Source organism: Saccopteryx bilineata, chromosome 4 (genome assembly GCF_036850765.1).
Source record: "Saccopteryx bilineata isolate mSacBil1 chromosome 4, mSacBil1_pri_phased_curated, whole genome shotgun sequence".
Classification (NCBI taxonomy): Eukaryota; Metazoa; Chordata; class Mammalia; order Chiroptera; family Emballonuridae; genus Saccopteryx; species Saccopteryx bilineata.
In genome coordinates this window covers 45026116-45046169 of record NC_089493.1, presented here as the reverse complement: position 1 = coordinate 45046169, position 20054 = coordinate 45026116, and the positions used below count along the sequence as shown (strand labels likewise).

The 20054-nt window shown below is 44.7% G+C and overlaps 1 protein-coding gene across 1 annotated transcript; it reads left to right on the top strand.

The window, feature by feature from the left end:
* The first annotated feature begins 808 nt into the window (after window positions 1-808).
* On the top strand, window positions 809-18892 carry LGALS3 (galectin 3). Its single transcript, XM_066276254.1, has 6 exons — window positions 809-945; window positions 8105-8126; window positions 10091-10435; window positions 12936-13024; window positions 16751-16916; window positions 18588-18892. The coding sequence occupies exons 2-6, from the start codon at window positions 8109-8111 to the stop codon at window positions 18741-18743; spliced, it is 774 nt and encodes a 257-aa protein (XP_066132351.1). The 5' UTR covers window positions 809-945; window positions 8105-8108; the 3' UTR covers window positions 18744-18892.
* Window positions 18893-20054: the final 1162 nt, after the last annotated feature.

The following is a 20054-nucleotide window of genomic DNA, read 5'->3' as shown; positions in this document are numbered from 1 at the left end:
TCACTGTCCCTCAGACCGTTGGTGGGCCGCCACATACAGTGCTCCTCTCACTGACCACCAATGAAAAAGGTGCCCCTTCCGGAAGTGCGGTGGGGGCCAGATAAATGACCTCAGGAGACCGTAGTTTGGAGACCCCTGGAGGGCATCAATGGTGCTTTTGTATTTAACTTTTCCCTCCTTCATCAGGACTCTCTCCAATCTTTGTGAAAACAGATAGTCAGATTTTCTAGGAAGTGATTTATTATTTCATTCATTCATTCCTGAAGCAAATATTTTCCTAGAACCTACTACATACCAGACACTAGTTACTAGTTACTTGCTGAGGATGCAACAGGGAGCACACAGCAGAAGGAGTTAGCTCTCAGCCTGAGAGGGGCGTGCCCACGTCACTCGGAAAGTGAAGCCTACGTCTCAGAAAACTGCACGGGGCCCCTCCCGCACGCGAGTCGCTGTGCATTTGTTGGGAAGGGTTTGATGCAGAGAGAAAAGTTACTGTCAGTAAAGTAAACGCAGAAGGGATGAGAGTGCCTGCAATTCAGGCAGAAAATACGTAAGTGAACAACACCGTTAAAGCAAGCAAGCAAGCAAAACTCCCCAAAAGCAGCAAGCACACACTCCGAGCTTCGCAGAGTCTCTTCCTCTCTGTGGGAGTTAGGTGAGGATGGTGAGCGTGGCCACCTTCCAGGTCCCGGGGGCTGCGAGGTGGCTGCCCTCTGGGCCTCACCCCTCTGCTGGGTCCGGAGCGTGTCCTCTGCGCCCGGCGGGGCGGGGGCTCACCCAGCCTGTTCCGCAGGGAGAGGCCGGTGGGCAGGGGTGGCGGCCCCGCCCTGGGAGGGGCGGGCCAGGCCGCGCGTATTTGAGGCGTGGAGCTGCCTCCTCGTTAGGGACACACCGACCCTGCCAGGAGCTACACCCGGAGTTAGCGAGCGAGTCCTCAGGCGTGGGGTGAGTGGCGCGGCTGTCCGGGACCGGGACGGGGACGGGGACGGGGACCCGTCCTGCTGACGGCTGGGGTCGGGCACTGCTCGGGGCGCGGCCCCTTTGAGGGCTCGGGTGGGTGCCTGGGGAGGGGCTTGGCTTGCCGTGCCGGGCGCTAGACGGTGAGAGGAGGGCGCGGACGGCTGGAGAGCCCCGAGCCGGGAGGGAGGGGGCATCTTCTGGGCACTGGTCCATAGTTTTTGATCCCTCGAGAGAGCGCAGTGGGGAGTTAGCAACGTCTCACTAAGACTCACGTACCCCTCCTGGGGGTGAACGGGTGTGTCCGCGTACGCCGGGCGTGGGCACAGGGCACCCTCTGGGGCGACTTGGAGGCTGAGCCACGCGTCCCGCCCTCCCGTCATTAGACCACCTCGAAATCAGCTGGGTCCACCTGCAAGAGAGTGGTGGACTCAAGCTTGGTGTTAGGAACCAGATCCCCTAACCCAGCACACGGGGCGTACTGCCCAGGATCTGTCTAGGGTGGCACCCGGGACCCATGACTTGGCTGCCCCGGTACTCGATTTTACTGTGCGGTGCGAATGAGTTCGTCTGCCAAAGCCCAGCAGCGTCGGGGGTACAGCTTCTCTCTGGATGCTGATCCCACAGAAAATGATGCCGTCCCAAGGCCTGAATGGGCATGTGTCTAGCTTGGCAAAGACCGAAACTCCTAAGCTTTTGCAAATCAGCGACTCATCGCTGATCAGATTAGTTCATTGGAACATGAACTATCTCAAGGCTGTGCTGAGGCTGTGTGGGGTGTGGCCGGATAATGGTCTGAGTGTGCAGAGCCCTAGCTGAAGTTGGTGTGTGTGTGTGTGTATGTCTCTGTGTGTTGAAAACATGTTTGAGGATTTATTCTGAATAATCAGTTATGCAAATAAAAACTCTAAAACCCATCCACTGAGGATTAGGAGCTCAATAGCAGGGACTCGGGGACACATAATTGAGGCTGTGACTTAGGTTTCAGGCCAGCCCCTTAAAGTGAGGGAGTCCTGTTCCAGACTATGGAATATTGGTAAAGTGACTCCTGGGAGTTGGGTTGCTGAGCGATGAGGACAGCTGGACTTCAGTGACCCAGTCTGTTACTAGTATTCTGGGAAAGATATGAAAGGCAGGCTGTTAATTCTGAAAAAAAAAAAAAAAAAGAAAGAAGGAAAGAAAAAAATGACAGCAATAAAAATTGACCACTTGGGCACAAAGCATAAGAAAAAAAAATTTCACCAACTTCCAAGGTTCTGACTGATTTGCTTCAAATTTATAAAATTTCTCGTCCACACGTAGGAAATCCTGTTTCCATAAAAGTTACAATATAATAATAAAAATGTATTTTTCCACAATGATCTTCTTTCCCGACATGGACTTTGAATCCCATTTCTAGAGTAGAGTCTCTCATTGCTTTGATGGTTGTGCCTCATCCTTGCCCTTCAGGAGATGGCTTCCTGGATTCATAATGTTGGGGCGTTACCCTTAGAACCAGCACTTCTCATTGTGGGGAGGAATTTGTGGTCCTTGAATGTTTGTGAGACTCATGGTAACTGACCTAAAGCACAGCCTCTCTTTCCTGTGATGGTTTGGGACACAGACTGCTGCTGAGGACAGCTAGTAACATTTTCTCTGGTGCCTGCACTGGCTCTTCTCATTAAATTTTGATTGGTAAGCCTGCCGGAATAGTGCTTGCTGTAGGCTTACAATTTGCTGCTGACTAAGTATCACATGTTCTCGCTTGACTGACGTTCAGCTTTTCCATAGGGGAAAAATCTGTAACTGAGAGGATCAAAGTAACTTTACCTTCCTCAATGCTGAGGAAGTATGATGAGAAAGAAATCCTAATAAAGAACCAGTTTCCTTTATTCCAATTTGTTGTCACTGAATTTGGCTTTGGAAAGTGGACTTTCTGTAAGTCCTGCTCTGTGTTTGAGCAAGGGCTGGAAGTAGATCCCTGGCTCGTGTTCTTTGGAGAGGAGGACTGTGGGCAGTGCCTTGGGGTTCTGAGGAAATACATTCATGATCTACTTCCCTTACGGCTTGTGTGAAGGTCCCGGCCCTCTGTGAGCAAATATCAGAGGTGCTTTTGGGAGCCTGAGCAACTGAATTAATTGCTAGGTGATCCTAAATAACATAGTAGTGAGTATACCATGCATTATTAAAGGGGAAAGCTACAATTAACAGATGATTAAACTAGTCAACCTTCGAACTCATGTTTAAACTCCTTATTCCAAAAGCAAACTGAACTATAGTACTTCCTGTAGGTTTTTCCAAATGTGAAGACCCAGGTAGTATTTCCTATATTTTTTTGTTTTTAATGTAGTTTTTCTTTTCTCTTCTTTTCTTAAAAATTTCCATGGATTTGAGAGAGAGAAGAAGGGGGGTGGGGGGATAAAAAAGAGGAAGAAAAAGAGAGAGAAGCATCAATTTGTTGTTCCACTTAATTGTGCACTCATTGTTTGCTTCTCATACCTGCCCTGACCAGGGATAGAATCCACGATCTTGTCGTGCTGGGAAGTTGTCTGTACACTGAGCCACCCAGCCAGGGCCTAGCATTTCTTTTCTGACTCTTCAAAACTCTCTGGTTCTAGGAATGCCAGAATAGAGTTCACATATTTACAGATTCTGTAGAGCGGGAAGATTTTTTTACATTTGGCTATCTATGTATAAACTACTCTTCTAAAAAAAAGATAAATATAAAAAAATAAATAAATAGAATTTCCAGGAAAGTAAGGAAGATATTTATCTAAATAGATTTTTTTGCTGTTGTTGTTGCCTTTATTTATTTATTTACTTATTTTTAAGTTGCTAACTTTGGTTTTAAAAGAGCATTGGTTATACCCCTTTTCAAAAAAGAGATCTGGCCTGACCAGGTGGTGGATAGAACGTCGGACTGGGATGCAGAGGACCCAGGCTCGAGACCCCAAGGTCGCAAGCTTGAGCACGGGCTCATCTGGTTTGAGCAAAGCTTGGACCCAAGGTCGCTGGATCGAGCAAGGGGTTACTCGGTCTGCTGAAGGCCCACGGTCAAGGCACATATGAGAAAGCAATCAATGAGCAACTAAGGTGTTGCAAAGAAAAACTGATGATTGATGCTTCTCATCTCTCTCCGTTCCTGTCTGTCTGTCCCTTTCTATCCCTCTCTCTGACTCTCTCTCTCTGTCTCTAAAAAAAAAAAAAAGAGAGAGAGAGAGAGATCTGATGGTAAGGAGTTGACAGAATCAAAACAGCACACACCCAGTTTTTGGAAAAGTACATGTCATTAGTTTAAATGTGTTTACAATTAGCCAAGTGACTGTAAAAATTGGCATTCTTGTGTTCAATATCACTGTACTGGGTGAATGAGTCCCCAGCTAGCTTTCTGACAAAAACATGATCTCTTTTTAAATTTGTTTGCTATCTCAGCATGTTATATAGTTCTGAATGAATAAGCTAGATTGTTTTTAAATAAAGAAATTAACACTTTCAAAGAAATATACTTTAAAATTTCAAAATGTGAGGTTCTATATGAGTGTAAAATGAGCCTGAATTAGGAGTCCAAGTTGCTTGGACCCTGGTCTTTGGTCTGTTATGGATAGAATGACTTTGGGCCACCATGTTAGCTCTCTAAGCCTGTTTCCTCACCTCCAAAGTGGGAATATTAACTTTTCTCATAAGATTATTATCAGGATCAAAATAGGTAAGGTTTGTGAAAGTGCTTTATAAACTGTGAGGCGCCACACGCAAAGCACCACTCAAACGCCCCAGGGTGTAATTATTCTGATCAGCTTGTCTAATGTGTCACAACGCCATCCAAACTGTCATCCCAGGTGCTGCTGTGTGAAACACAGTGGAAATAAAGTGAAATCTGCTTTGTTTCTCAAATTGTTTTGTTCATGTTGAGAAATAAACTGAATACGCTTGAGCAGAGACTTTGAAAAGAATAAAGGTTAAATTTTGGAAATGCTGTCTTTATGTGAGCTTCCGGGTATAATCAGCCTTTAAACACATCTTAGTTTGATTGGAGTTATGATAATAAGACACTTTATGGGGTTAATGGCACAGATTTTAGCTAGTTTTGACCATGGAAACCACCTCTGTTTTTTACCGACCTGTGTCCGTACATGTAGGGATACACATGCTAATTAGCCTAGACTAGGCTAGACCAGTGGTTCTCACCTAGGCAGACTTGCCTTTTTTACTTCCCCCACTGATATTTGGCAATGTCTGAAGACACTTTTGGTTGTCACAACTGGTGGGGGGAGGGTTGGCGTTTGTGCTACTGACTGTGCATTGAAGCCAGGGAAACTTGCTAAACATCCTATTAAACTTAAATGGCCAATTGAGACAAACAGTTCTGAGACCGTTCTTCCACCACTGATTAAGACTAGGGTGACAGGTATTGGGGAAAAATATTCATTTAGCCTTCTGAGCTTTCTGGACAGCCTTGGTGACCTTGTCAGCTCCAGCTACCTTCTTGTCTACTGCTTTAATGACACACAGCAACTGTCTGTCTCATGTCACAAACAGCAAAACAGCCCAGAGGAGGATAGTCAGAGAAGCTCTCAACACGCGTGGACTTGCTAGGAACCATATAGACGATGGCAGCATCACCAGGCTTTAAGAACTTTGGGCTATCTTCCAGCTTTTCCCCCAGAACAATAATCAATCTTCTTCTCTGGCTCAGCAAATTTGCAAGCACTGTGAGCTGTGTGACAATCCAGCACAGGTGAATAGACAGCACTGATTGGTCTGGATGGTTCAGGATAATCATCTGAGCTGTGAAGCCGGCAGCTTCCATTGGTGGGTTACTTTTGCTGTCACCAGCCACATTGCCACGACAAACATCTTTGACAGATAACTTCTTGAAATTGAAACCCACATTGTCCCCAGGAAGAGCTATGGTGCATTTCAACAGGACAAGCCCCCCAAAACAAAGCATTCAACCTGGAATGTCAGTGGTACTGAGGTTAGGAATAAGGCCCTACACAATCGGGCTCTTTAAAAGGAGTAAAAACACTTTTAAGGTTATTGTTGGGTCTTTGGTATGTGCCCAGGAGTGAAAGAAGAGTTTATACAATCAAAGGAACTAAGCCCTTCGACTACCATGAAGTTCAAGATTGTCTTCTACTGGTATCTGAAGAGAGAGAGGCTTTATTTTCTTGACATAAGAAATGTCCTTTCTTTTTCTTTTCTGTACCAACTCTTCTCTTGGGTTCCTCCTGCGGTAGCAGCAGTTTTCTGGGCAGTGGCCGCCGTTTGGGAAAGGAAGCACAAGCAGAGGAGCACCCAACTTTTGCTTTAAAAGGTTAACTACTATAGGGATACAATGAATGCCCGGAGAGCCACCGTGACTGCCCCGTCAGATTACCAGCAGCTTCCCACCTTGGAAGACGGACACTATGATAGCCTATGTTTGAGAATGCCCAGATTAAGAGAGAGATGTGCAAGAAATACAGATATCTGATGTATGTGAATGAAGCTCACGTGAAGTCCTAGGAGGAGTTCTGTCTGTTTGAGTTTTTACCCCCCAAAATCTAATATTTTACATTTTTAGGACCTATCAAGTAGTCACCATTTGTTGTATCCCTTGGGGCAATGTCATTTCCTAAAATAATTGAGTAAATATCACAAGTGGGTAACTCAAGGAAAATGCGATTCTGGTTGTTTAAAGCCCGGATAATTTTGACCATAGTGCATGTGATCCTGAGCTGAGCGAATTCACCCAGACCTCAGGGTCCGAAGCTGCTCTCTTTCCCTCAATGCCTGCCAACAGGCAGCAAGCACCCTGGCAGTTACGGGGAGCAGGGGAGAGCAGGAATGATGTCTCAAGGCCATCCCTACCCAGCCCAAAATGTTTGCCCTACCCCAAAATATTTATATTCCTCCACACTGCCTAATGTTTTTGGTTTTGTTTTGTTTTTGAGATACACATACCATACAGGAAGGGAGAAAGATGAGAAGCATCAACTCACAGTTGTAGCACTTTAGTTGCTCACTGATTGTTTCTCATATGTACCTTGACCAAGGGCTCCAGCCGAGCCAGGGACCCCTTGCTCAAGCCAGTGACCTTGGGCTCAAGTCAGCGACCTCAAGCTGGCAACCTCGCACTCAAGCGTCGAGCCTGCGCCCAAGCCAGTGACATGGGAGTTTTGAACCTAGGACCTCAGCATCCCAGGTTGACACTCTATCCACTGTGTCACCACTCGTCAGGCTGCCTAACTTTTTTTTTTTTAACTTTAATTTGTTATACTGCCAAATATTTTATTTGGAGTAACAAGTATCTTTTTTTTTTTTTTTAAGCAGGCACTTTGTGCCTGCCTTTCTTCTTCATTGTTCCAGCTCACCGCTCCTTCAAGGCTTAGCTCAAACACCTTCCCTCTTAGAAGTAATTCTGGTTGTGACATAGCACACAGTTTGGCTCACGGCATGATTATCTGTGATCCTGTTGGCCTGTGGACCCTTTGACCAGACAGATCTTGGTCTATCCATCTTCACACCCAGACAGGAGCCTGCCCCATGCCTGTGCAGAGCAGGCATAAATGTGTGCAAGTGAAGGAATAAATCATCGGCAGCAACTATGTCTGAGGGGCATTGTATTTCAGATCTCAGTGAGAATCAACCAACTCTGCTTTCCCCCTACAACCCAGAAGGGGAGATGGGGCTGTCAGTGAGAACAGGGGAGGGGAGGGGCGGGGTTGAGTCATAGGCAATATTAACACGCAGGACCCTGGTAAAAGGTGTGGGAAAGAACACAGGAAGGAAGGTGAAGGAAGACCAAAGGTAAACCAGGACTGTGTACACTCGTTACCTGGGAAAGGGGCAGAACATTTCCTTCCTCAATCTTCTCTCTCCTGCATTATAGGGCCTGTTCCTCCCAGGATTCAGAACACAGGCTAGTGTGATTAAAGTTATGGATTAAATAGCGTTTGGTAATCTAGCTGGAGTGTACCTCCACCCTTTCATGAGACTTTTTTTTATGGCTCTGCACTATTGATTTAAACGTATTTTGGAAATAGATTGACTTGTACTGGAAGAATGCCTGTAAATTGACCAGAACTACACAATGTGATGTTAAATTTAAATGGAAAACTTGTGAAATCTTTTCGGATCAAATATGATAACCTATGTTCTGTTTGTTTGTTCTTTTTCCCCCTCTTAGGAAAATGGCCGACAGTTTTTCGGTAAGTGTTTTATGTCTGTTTTCTTGCATTCTAATTCCATGTAAGTGGAGAGTTTTGCGTTTTTTAACATCAGATTTTCCCTTCTAACTCTCACACCATGTGTCTTCCTCTGGCCTCATCTGTCCATTGAGGGCTTGTTGGCTGAAGTCTGGCTTTTCCAGCAACAGATTCTGGAAGAAAGCCAGGTAGAGAGAGGCCTAGGCCTTACTAAGAAGTCCCCCTTACCAAAAGGCCTGGGACAGAGGCCGGTGGACTGCATGGTCCAGAGCTGAGAAAAAGCTGAAGAGAGGGAAGTGTGGTATAGTCCAAGCCTCCTGAGTTTTGTGATTGTTTTTCTCATGTCAATTAGAAAATATGTGCTTTTACATCAAGGCTGGGTAGATCTGGTTTTAGCAAATTATGGAAATGGAACCCTCCAACATGTGAGACGATGGCAGACACACACTGATAAAGCATATATAACCCCAAAGTCTAACTTTAGTCCTTGGAACTCAAAACTACTTAATAAGTGGAAAAAATGTTTACAGATATTGTTATCAGAAAGGGGATCTGGCCCAGAGCTGGTCTGCCTAGGGCCGGCAGGTAGTGTGTGGGTTCTTGACTTCGTGCAGGAAAGATTTCACAGCATGAGTCCAGCTGATTTTGTGAGTACATGTATTTTTTTTTTCTGAAGCTGGAAACGGGGAGGCAGTCAGACAGACTCCTGCATGCGCCCTACCAGGATCCACCCGGCACGCCCACCAGGGGGCGATGCTTTGCCCCTCCGGGGCGTCGCTCTGTTGCGACCAGAGTCACTCTAGCGCCTGGGGCAGAGGCCAAGGAGCCATCCCCAGCGCCCGGGCCATCTTTTGCTCCAATGGAGCCTTGGCTGAGGGAGGGGAAGAGAGAGACAGAGAGGAAGGAGAGGGGGAGGGGTGGAGAAGCAGATGGGCGCCTCTCCTGTGTGCCCTGGTCAGGAATCGAACCTGGGACATCCGCACACCAGGCCGATGCTCTACCACTGAGCCAACCGGCCAGGGTCACAAATACATGTATTAAGCTGAAGACAGTGGTACAAGGAAGGACTTAGGATGGAAGAAGCAATAGGAGGGAGCCGAGGCGGGACTGCTCTGGCTCCCTGGAAAGTCTAAGGAAAGAGGGCCTTGGAGGCAGGTTCAAGGGGTTAGCCCGGGAGGAGCTGCCACTGCCCACTGCTCTCCTGTTTGTAAGTCTGTGGGGGCCCTTAGAGCTCCGGGGAAAGAGAGAGGCCAGGAAAGAGAGCCCCTGGGAGGAAGGAAAGCCCAGAGGGAGAGCTCTGGGTCCTCCAATCTAAGCGTTGTTAAGGGTGGAGATCTTGGAGGCGGTCCCAGGGGAGGACCTTAATAGACGACCCATCAGCTCTCCAGGTGTGTCCTTCTAGGGGGCCAACAGTCAGTGCGGCTGGTCCTGAGGTCAGCTGCTACATCACTTGTCTGGTTTTGCTGCTTTTCTGGAGCCGAGACACAACTGAGACCTAGATGTTCTTAATGTGGGTCAGAACCTCATTGTCCTGGGGGCTTAATGCTTAAGAACTCTTCTCTGCCCCCCCCCCATATTCCTTCCTCCTTGCAGGGGGTCTAACCCGCATGACTAGCAGCATGCCAGGGAAGGAAGGTCAAGGGCAGGTCCAAACTGGATGGCCAGCAATATGAAAGGACAGGGGGTCTGACCTGCATGACCAGCAACCTGCTAGTGGGGGAAAGGTCCCCCTGGGGGGAGGTTCTGGTCTTCCCAGTTTTTCCATTCCTTAGGCACCCGGGGCTTTCCACCCTGGTGACCTTGTCTCTGACCTTGCTCTGCTCCTGTCTATTTAACTGCCTACCACAATACAAATTCTATACCTTCACCATAACCCTCCACTTCTTAGGTTGCATATTCCTGTTTTCCTGAAACTTCTGTTGTTTTGAATGTTTTTCATCCAGGAGTTGTTTATCTCTTTTTTCCAGCTTAACGATGCCTTATCTGGGTCTGGGAACCCAAACCCTCAAGGATGGCCTGGGCAGTGGGGAAACCAGCCTGCGGGAGCAGGGGGCTACCCAGGGGCCTCCTATCCTGGGGCTTACCCGGGACAGGCACCTCCTGCAGCCTACCCGGGACAGGCACCTCCTGCGGCCTATCCCGGACCGGCACCACCTGGCGCCTATCCTGGACCAGCACCTCCTGGCGCCTACCCTGGTCCTACAGCACCTGCTTATCCTGGACCAACTGCACCAGGAGCCTACCCCGGACAGCCGAGTGCGCCTGGGGCCTACCCTGGGGCCGGCCCCGCTGGTGGCCCCACTGGACCACTGGTAAGAAGGAGTTAGTCAGTTCGTGAACTTGATGGTGAGCAGGGCAAAGCTAATGGAGAGCACAGCAGTTGTCTAGGGCTGTGGTGCCGTCACTTAGCAGCGCTCTGGCCGGGGCTGGTTCTGGGCACTGACCTGCAAAGGGCTTCAGGGAGGCCTGCACCTTTAACTCACTGCTTACATCCACTTTTCAGGGGCCAGCCACAGTGTATCTTGGTCCAACAGAAGAAATAGTTATTGGTATTGTGTTTAGTATGTGTACTGTTGGTATAAAGAGAAACAAATGTGTCTTTTATTCGGGTGGGGGGGGGGGAGAAAGAGAAAGGGAGAGAGATGAGCAGCATTAACTTGTAGTTGCATCACTTTAGTTGTTCCTTGATTGCTTTCTTATATGTGCCTTGACTGGGGGGCCCCAGCCGAGCCAGTGACCCCTTGCTCAAGCCAGTGACCTTTGGGCTTGAGCCAACTACCATGGGATCATTTCAATCATCCCACACTAAAGTCGGTGACCTCGCACTCAAGCTAGTGAGCCTGTGCTCAAGCTGGATGAGCCCGCGCTCAAGCCGATGACCTTGGGATTTTTGAACTTGGAACCTCAGCATCCCAGGTTGATGCTCTATCCATTGGGACACCACTGGTCAGGCATTAATGCATGTTTTGAAGGCATTTGTAAAGCAGCTTTAATATAAATCAAGTTAAGAGCATAGTAGTGGGAGAAAGTTTTTTGTTATTTTTTGTTTTTTTACAGAGACAGAGTGAGAGTCAGAGAGGGACAGATAGGGACAGACAGACAGGAACGCAGAGAGATGACACACATCAATCATCTGTTTTTTGTTGTGGCACTTAGTTGTTTATTGATTGCTTTCTCATATGTGCCTTGACCGGGGCCTACAGCAGACCGAGTAACCCCTTGCTCGAGCCAGTGACTTTGGGTCCAAGCTGGTGAGCCTTGCTCTAACCAGTTGAATCCGCGCTCAAGCTGGTGACCTCAGGGTCTAGAACCTGGGTCCTCCACATCCCAGTCTGACGCTCTATCCACTGCACCACAGCTGGTCAGGCAAGAGAAAGTCTTTGCTATTGTTATTAATAATCACTGAGCAGATAACATGTGCCAGCAGTTTGCTCCTACATGGATGAGCTCATTGGCCCCATAGCCATGCTATGGGATTGGTTATTCCTACTTTACACATGAGGAAATGAGGCAAGAGAGTTCTATAGCTTGCCTAGGATCATAGAACATGTGGGGCAGCCAAGGAAATGTAGTTTTGAAAAACCTACTAAAGATAATTTTGTGATTTAAAGATTGAATTTTTATTTATATTAAAACACATTTTAGTAGATAAATTCTAAGCACAAGACCTTAACTCTGCAGAACTCCAGACACATCTCCGACACAGATCCTTCCCGCTAGACTTGTAGTCTAGCTGGGAAATAAGCAGAAGAGGAAAGAGTTCAATTCGAGCTGGGTCAGACCCTTTCAGGAGAATGTAGAAGACGGCAAAGGTCACATCTGCTCTGCTTTTATGTCAGCTTAGAGGAAAGCACAGAGGAAGCATTGGGGGTGGGTGGCATTGGGCAGGGCCTAGGCTGCAGATGGTTAGTCCCCTGCAGGTAGAGGGGACATGGAGACTATGGAAAGGAAGAGGCAGATGGGAAAGAGATTGCAGAGGAAGACCTCAAAATCTGTTGGTTGAGTCTTACGAATCAGAGATGGCTGGCTTTTCAAGACAGAATAACTAGGGCACCAGCCAAGGGCCAGCCCTAACTGGGAACTCAGGAAGGGGACTGATGGGGAGAGGGCAGGAGAGACAATTCCCGTGGATATGTGTTGAACTTGCAGCACCAGCAGCAAACCCAGCAGGAGGAAGAATGGGACCACTGCAGATCAGGGCTGGATGGTAGTTGAACCCAGGAGGGAATAAAGAAGAGGCCATCAGTGGAGCTTTGGGAATAAAGTGCCTTGAATATACATATTTTCAGAATGAACTAGGAAATGTATTAACTAGAAGGTGTTCATCCCACAAGTACCGAGTATCTGCCGCATACTGAGCACTCTGCTGGTGCTGTGAGTGGAACATAGGAGAACCCAGAAGCCTGAAAATGGGATGTGATAAAGTATGTTATGTGGCAAGTGTCTTAAGAAGGACACAGAGATGTTAATGTTGACTGCAACATCTAGTTTAAGCCCTTTGAAAATATAGTCTAAGTGAATGAATTATAGATTGGGATGTAGTAAGAAAAGCTACAGTGCTCCAAAGGGACTATATTCTGTCATTGCCACCAATTAACTGATGGCTTTAATCTTGACTATTAGCTGGGCATGTAGGGAGCCTCATCTCTCCAGGCCCTGGGCAAGGTGGCCGAGAGTCTGGACAGATGGCTTCAATTAGGGTTATGTGTTATTCACACATATTAATAGTGATTGAACTTTAGCAACATTTTTTTCTTTCTATCCCCAAGAAAAAATGAGTCTTCACTGATACGCATGTTTTTTCACCCCCAGCCTGTGCCTTATGAACTGGCTTTCCATGGAGGAGTCATGCCTCGCATGCTGGTGACAATTCTGGGCACCATGAAGCCCAATGCAAACAGGTAAAGAGCAGAATTTAAAAGTCTAACGTATTTGTTGACTGGTTTTTGAATAAAGGCTGATCTATTTTGAAACTTAATAGAATTTTCTACATCTACACATTTAGGATCTTGACTGTACCATATTATGGGGTTGTTCAATATACATTGCCACCAAGGGGACAAGGTTTCCCTCGCCAAATCTTGTTTTTCTCCCAGAACCTGAATAAAGCAGAGTTCTACATTGTGAGGACAAAGAGGAAGAGCAGAAAAACCCAATTCTGTTGGTTCTTCCCAACGGTGAAATCCTTAGTATTTTTTTAAATTTATTTATTCATTTTAGAGAAGAAAGATAGCCAGAGAGAGAGAGAGAGAGAGAGAGAGAGAAGGGGGGAGGAACAAGAAGCATCAACTCCCATATGTGCCTTGACCAGGTAAGCCTAGGGTTTTGAACCAGCAACCTCAGCATTTCCAGGTCGACGCTTTATCCACTGCGCCACCACAGGTCAGGCGAAATCCTTAGTATTGAAGGCAAGTAGAGCCTTTGTAATATGCTAGGCCATCCATCCACCTCTGAACCATGTATGTCTAAAACTGAGCATGTGCTTTATGTCTAGACACCCATCAAAATGAGGATCCCAAACCAAATCTCCCACTGGACATAGCAGTGAGTTGATCTGAGAGCCTGAATATTATCCCACTGTGTCCTCCTCCTCACACAAGTCTCCCTGCTGCTGTGCAGGTCTCAGCGCAGTCTCAGGGTTCCCAAGCACAGCTGTCACTCCTGTCTCCACACTGAGTGCAACTACAGAGTCACAGATGCCCACAGTATTCGCTTGGTTGACAGATGATAAGCGGCAGGATGGGGAACCCTAGTCTTCTGAGTAATCACTATTTACTTAAAAGGTTTGAAAAGATTTTTAAAAGTTCAAGACTCCATCAAAACAAGTCAACCTTTGCCACTGGGGCTGGTGTGATTGAGGGGAGCTAGGATGGAGTAAGACTTTGGACTACCTTGGGGAAATCCATGCTGAGCTATGGCTGTCTTGGGATGGCTGGCTCTGATTAACACCACTGGTTATACTTGTATATAGTAAAACCAACCGGCTAAGGATCTCCTGAAGCCATCCAGTGTGCCAATCCCTGAGGTTAGGGGCACCATTAAAGCTCCTGCAGCCATTAATTAACGTGTCTCTGGGTCGAATAGACAGAATACAAAAGATACAAATTCAAGCTATGGACATAGATTTAGTCAAAGGTCTACACATAGCCTCTGTGAGTGACTGTCACCTTGCTCCTGGTGAATCAATGGGAGCCACCTCCTCTGTTACCAGGAGCTAGACTGGCTTCTGATCTGATCATTTTTCATTCAAATAGCCCATTCACTCCATCCTCTGGTTCTACCCCATAGTCGCCACACTAAGGCAACTTTTCATTCCACACAGCCTGTGCAGCTTCTCTAAACACAGTACTTCCCTGCACAATAAAGCTGGTCTCACAGCACATTACAAAACCTATCTATCCTCTGGTTATGTTCTCAATCGTCTTTCCTTCCAACATAAGAGAACACAGTACACCTTATTCTGTGCACACAGCACTTACAGTTTGTTAATATCGGCTCCCCTCCTCCAACACCTACCTCACAGACCCACTCTGGTATCCCTGCCTTTATTTAGGGTGATTGTACTAGAAACTTTAGCTCCAGTATACTAGAGATGTAGACTGAAACTGTGGAAGATCAAAACTAATATTGGTTGAAATGGTCAAGGTGATAGTAACCTGAAAAAGTTGTTGCTTGGCTCTGCAAATCCTGGGTAAATAATTAGGAGAAAAAAACATGCTTAAGGTGGTAGAGATGACAGTATCTTCCTTTTCCCTGAAGAGGAAATACAGCCATTGGATATTTACTCAGATACAATTTCTATTGGCATTTGACTATTTTGGTCCTGTCGCCGTGAACATATTTGTGGTTGGGACTGTTATTGGGTGAATCTAAATATCTAGGGAATTACTGGTAGTAGGTCAGGAGTAGAGATTTTGCTTTAAAACAAGGGCACCACTGGTGGGAATGCAGACTGGTGCAGCCACTGTGGAAAACAGTATGGCATTTCCTCAAAAAGTTAAAAATGGAACTGCCTTTTGACCCAGCTATCCCACTTCTAGGAATAGGTCCTAAGAACCCTAAAACACTGTTTCAAAAGAAGATATGCACCCCCATGTTCATTGCAGCATTGTTTGCAATAGCCATGATCTGGAAACAGCCCAAGTGTCCATCAGTAGATGAGTGGATAAAAAAGCTCTGGTACATTTACACAATGGAACATTTTGTGGCCATAAAAAGAAGGAAACCTTACCTTTTGTTTGACAGTATAGATGGACCTGGAGATTATTATGCTAAGTGTATAAAGCCAGGCAGAGAAAGACAAATACCATATGACCTCACATATATGTGTAATTTAATGAACACAGTAAACCAAGGAACAAAATAGAAACAGGGGCAGCATTACAGGGAACAGATGGACAGCTGTCAGAGGGAAGTGGGGAGATGGGACTAGGTCAAAGAAGGCGAGGAGAGGAGTCAGAAACATATATACAGAATACACATGTACAGACAACAGGGTAGCAATAGGGGAGGGAAGAGGGGTGGGTGTAGGGGGAGGGGCCAAAGGGGGAAATGGGGGTGGGAAGAGACTTTGCATGGGGCATGGGGGGCACAATGCAGTGTGTAGAGGGTGTTATATTGAGTGGGACACTTGAAACCATGTCAACACAATAAATTAAAAATTAAAAAAAAAAAAAGAGCATGAGCTGATGCTGCTGTTCGCTCTATGGCAGTGGTCCCCAACCCCCGGGCCGCGGATCCCGGTACGGGTCCGTGGGCCATTTGGTACTGGTCCACAGAGAAAGAATAAATAACTTACATTATTTCCGTTTTATTTATATTTAAGTCTGAACGATGTTTTATTTTTTAAAAATGACCAGATTCCCTCTGTTACATCCGTCTAAGACTCACTTTTGGTCCGTGGCCCAAAAAAGGTTGGGGACCACTGCTCTATGGCACACTTTAAGAAACTGGAGGTTAGGGTTAGTACTTGAACAGTCAGAGGACTTGCCTTTGCGTGAACATCCAAGGAGGAGGAACGGGATCAAAAGTTAATGCACTAGCATTAATTCCACTTCACATCATGGAAAGTTCAACATATTTGTTGTCATGGTTTCACAACTTAGCAACAGCATACTGAACGGTATATTAGCTACTTAGTTGCATTCTTTCTGTTTTAGGACTAGGTTTTTGGTTAACTAGGAGGAAGCCAGGAATTTGATCCCTTATTTACATGACTGGCTTGCAGTCAATAAGTATTCAAGGCAACCTGGCAGGGCAGGAAGGAGGTAACCGTGATCATCCACAGCATAAAGCAGATCTTGCCCTCAAAGTGGCCTCGACACTCTTTAAGGAAACCTTGCAGGGTTTTCATGAGTAGAGGTGGTAAGAAGGAATTGCAGTTGAAGAGAGCAATGTGACCAAAGATGACAAGTCAAAACAATTCTACATATATTGTCTTACTTTTAGATACTCGGGTTGTACATCAATTACTTGGCTTAGTATACAGTTTGAACCCATTCGCCGGTTTGTTTTGTTTAGAAAATGTTCCTGTATTTTTTAAAATGACTTGCTCTTTAGAAAATCGTATGTTCTTCTAAATACATAACTTGAATCATTTCGCTAACTCTGGTCCTTGGTTTAAACAGACTTGCTTTGGATTTTAAGAGAGGGAATGATGTCGCCTTCCACTTTAACCCACGCTTCAATGAGGACAACAAGAGAGTCATTGTCTGCAATTCAAAGCTGAATAATAACTGGGGACAGGAGGAAAGACAGATAGCTTTCCCATTTGAAAGTGGTAAACCATTCAAAGTAAGTTATTGCTACTATTCTATATTGATCATGCACATTGCTCATGGGGAAAATCACTCTAACACCACAATGCACTTGGAATGAATTTTCATCAGCTGTCCTGGGACACCTGTGCAGCTCCTCCCCATCCCAAAGGACCAGGAGCAGCAGGCTAGAGCCTGGCCATACTCCCCAACTTCATTCTGTTACCTCCGCTGAATTTAAGTTTTCTGGAAATGAGAAAAAGAACATCTTTAATAAAAAAGGCAGAAAGTCTCAGGTGGACTGAGCCTTAGTTCCTTCAGAAAACATAATGTCATGGCAATCAAAACTAGAAAAAAATTTAAATTAATTTAAAAAGAGATTACAGTTTACATTTAATAAATTTTCAGGGATACAACATAGTTAAAATTTTTAATTCTAAAATCAATACATGCTTATGAAGAAAAATGTATAGATTTTTTTTTTCAGGAACAGAGAGAGTCAGAGAGAGGGATAGATAGGGACAGACAGGAACGGAGAGAGATGAGAAGCATCAATCATCAGTTTTTTGTTGCGACACCTTAGTTGTTCATTGATTGCTTTCTCATATGTGCCTTGACTGCGGGCCTTCAGCAGACCAAGTAACCCCTTGCTGGAGCCAGTGACCTTGGGTCCAAGCTGGTGAGCTTTTTGCTCAAGCCAGATAAGCCCATGCTCAAGCTGGCGACCTCAGGGTCTCGAACCTGGGTCCTCTGCATCCCAGTCTGACGCACTATCCACTGAGCCACCGCCTGGTCAGGCGTAGATTTTTAAATTAACTAAAGTCTTTCATCCTTTACATCCCGAAAGTTGCAACATGATGAGTACCTTTCCACTAGCTTCTATGATATATACAGCACACTTTGTTTTTAAACAGTTCTTCACCAAGTATTTAATAAATACAATATTAGGTTAGGATTGACTGACTGTCCAGTGGGCGATATAGCAGCTAGACTATAATAAATTCAACGGCAGAGACAAATAGGGACCATTTTCTACAGTTGATGGGCATCTCTCAGTATCAGACCATTGTTATTTAACACTTTTTCTTTGTTTAGAAATGTGATAATTCAACCAGTACTCTATTGATGAAAATTTGGAACTGTTACAAATAAAACCTGAAAAGGTTTTATTTAGTTTACTAAAATACTGTAGTAACTATTCTTATAAATCTTTACTTTCTAAAACAATAATTTTATTTAAAGAATATACATTTTAAAATTTTAGATATTGCCAAAGTGCTACTTCCAAAAGGATTTAAGGATTAACACATCCTCTATTAGAAGGCTGTTTGCCTGCTCTTGCCAAAACGAGTTATAATCCAGCCCTATAACGTTTGCCACTCTATTAAGGAATTCCTACTGTAGTGTTTATTTTTACTTTCAGCTGCTTTGCTAGGCCATACAAAAAAAACTTGAAACTTTATGTAGACACATATGTTTATAGATGTTATTTCTTTGTGGCTTCAACTATAATCTTCTAAATATTTTTTCATTTTGTTTGCTTAAATCTTTGGTCTGGAGTTTATTTTTGCTGTAAATTTACTTTTTCTGGACTTTAATCAGTTCCACAAATGATCATAAAGATGAACTGTGGATACCCTGAGGTCAGGACAGACTGGTTTTGAAATGAAAGGGCATTTTTAACAGTTTCGTGTCTCTGCCATTTCAGATACAAGTACTGGTTGAATCTGACCACTTCAAGGTTGCGGTCAATGATGCTCACTTGCTGCAGTACAATCACCGGATGAAAAACCTCAAGGAAATCAACGCAGTGGGAATTTCTGGTGACATCAGTCTCACCAGTGCTTCCTACACTATGATATAATCTTAAAGGGGCAGATGTTCTTTATAAAAATGGAATTGAATGTAAGCCTTACCCATTTACATGTCTCATGTTCACTGTAAGTGAAAAATTTTACCTTTATTCAACAATGTCCTTGTAAATCATCTATTTAGTAAATATTCTGACAATTACCTGTTTATGTCATTTAATTGGGGCAGTTTATTCTTGATAATGAAGAATGGACTCAATGGTAAAAGAAATATGTAGCAATATTAATATTGGATTAGTCTCCCAAAGTTTTCTATACTTCCTAAAATACATATAAATATTTTTAAGGCAATAGGAGTAAATACTATCCTTGGTTTTCCCAAGTTTCATTAAAAAAAAAGGAAATCACTCTCCTATTTTCTTAAGAAAATAAAATATATTCAGGAAATGAGAAAAGTAGGAAGGATTTATCTACAGATGATCTATGACCCATAGGCAATTACTGTTAGCAATCCTGGTATATTTCTTTTGATTCCTTTTAAATCCTATTGTCTCGCCAACTAAATGGGAGATGATATTTTCAAACAACAGCACAGATAAGGGCCTAATATCCAAAATATACAAAGAACTCATAAAAATAACAAACAAGCAAACAATCTAATAAACAATGGGAATAGGACATGAACAGACACTTCTCTCAGGAATAAATACAAATGGCCAACAGATATATGAAAAGATGCTCATCTTCATTAGCTATTAGAAAAATGCAAATCAAAACTACAATGAGATACCACCTCATACCTGTTAGATTAGCTATTATCAACAAGACAGGTAATAGCAAATGTTGGAGAGGTTGTGGAGAAAAAGGAACCCTCATCCACTGTTGGTGGGAATGTAAAGTAGTACAACCACTATGGAAGAAAGTATGGTGGTTCTTCAAAAAATTAAAAATAGAACTACCATATGACCCAGCAATCCCTCTACTGGGAATATAACCCCATAACTCAAAAACACTGGTACATAAAGACACATGCAGCCCCATGTTCACTATAGCATTGTTCATGGTGGCCAAAACATGGAAACAACCAAAAAGCCCTTCAACAGATGACTGGATAAAGAAGATGTGGTACATATATACTATGGAATACTACTCAGCCATAAGAAATGATGACATCAGATCATTTGCAACATGGATGGACCTTGATAACATTATACGGAGTGAAATAAGTAAATCAGAAAAAACTAAGAACTATATAATTCCATACATAGGTGGGACATAAAAATGAGACTCAGGGACATGGACAAGAGTGTGGTGGTTACCAGGGGTGGGGAGAAGGAGGGGCACAAAAAAACCAGATAGGATGT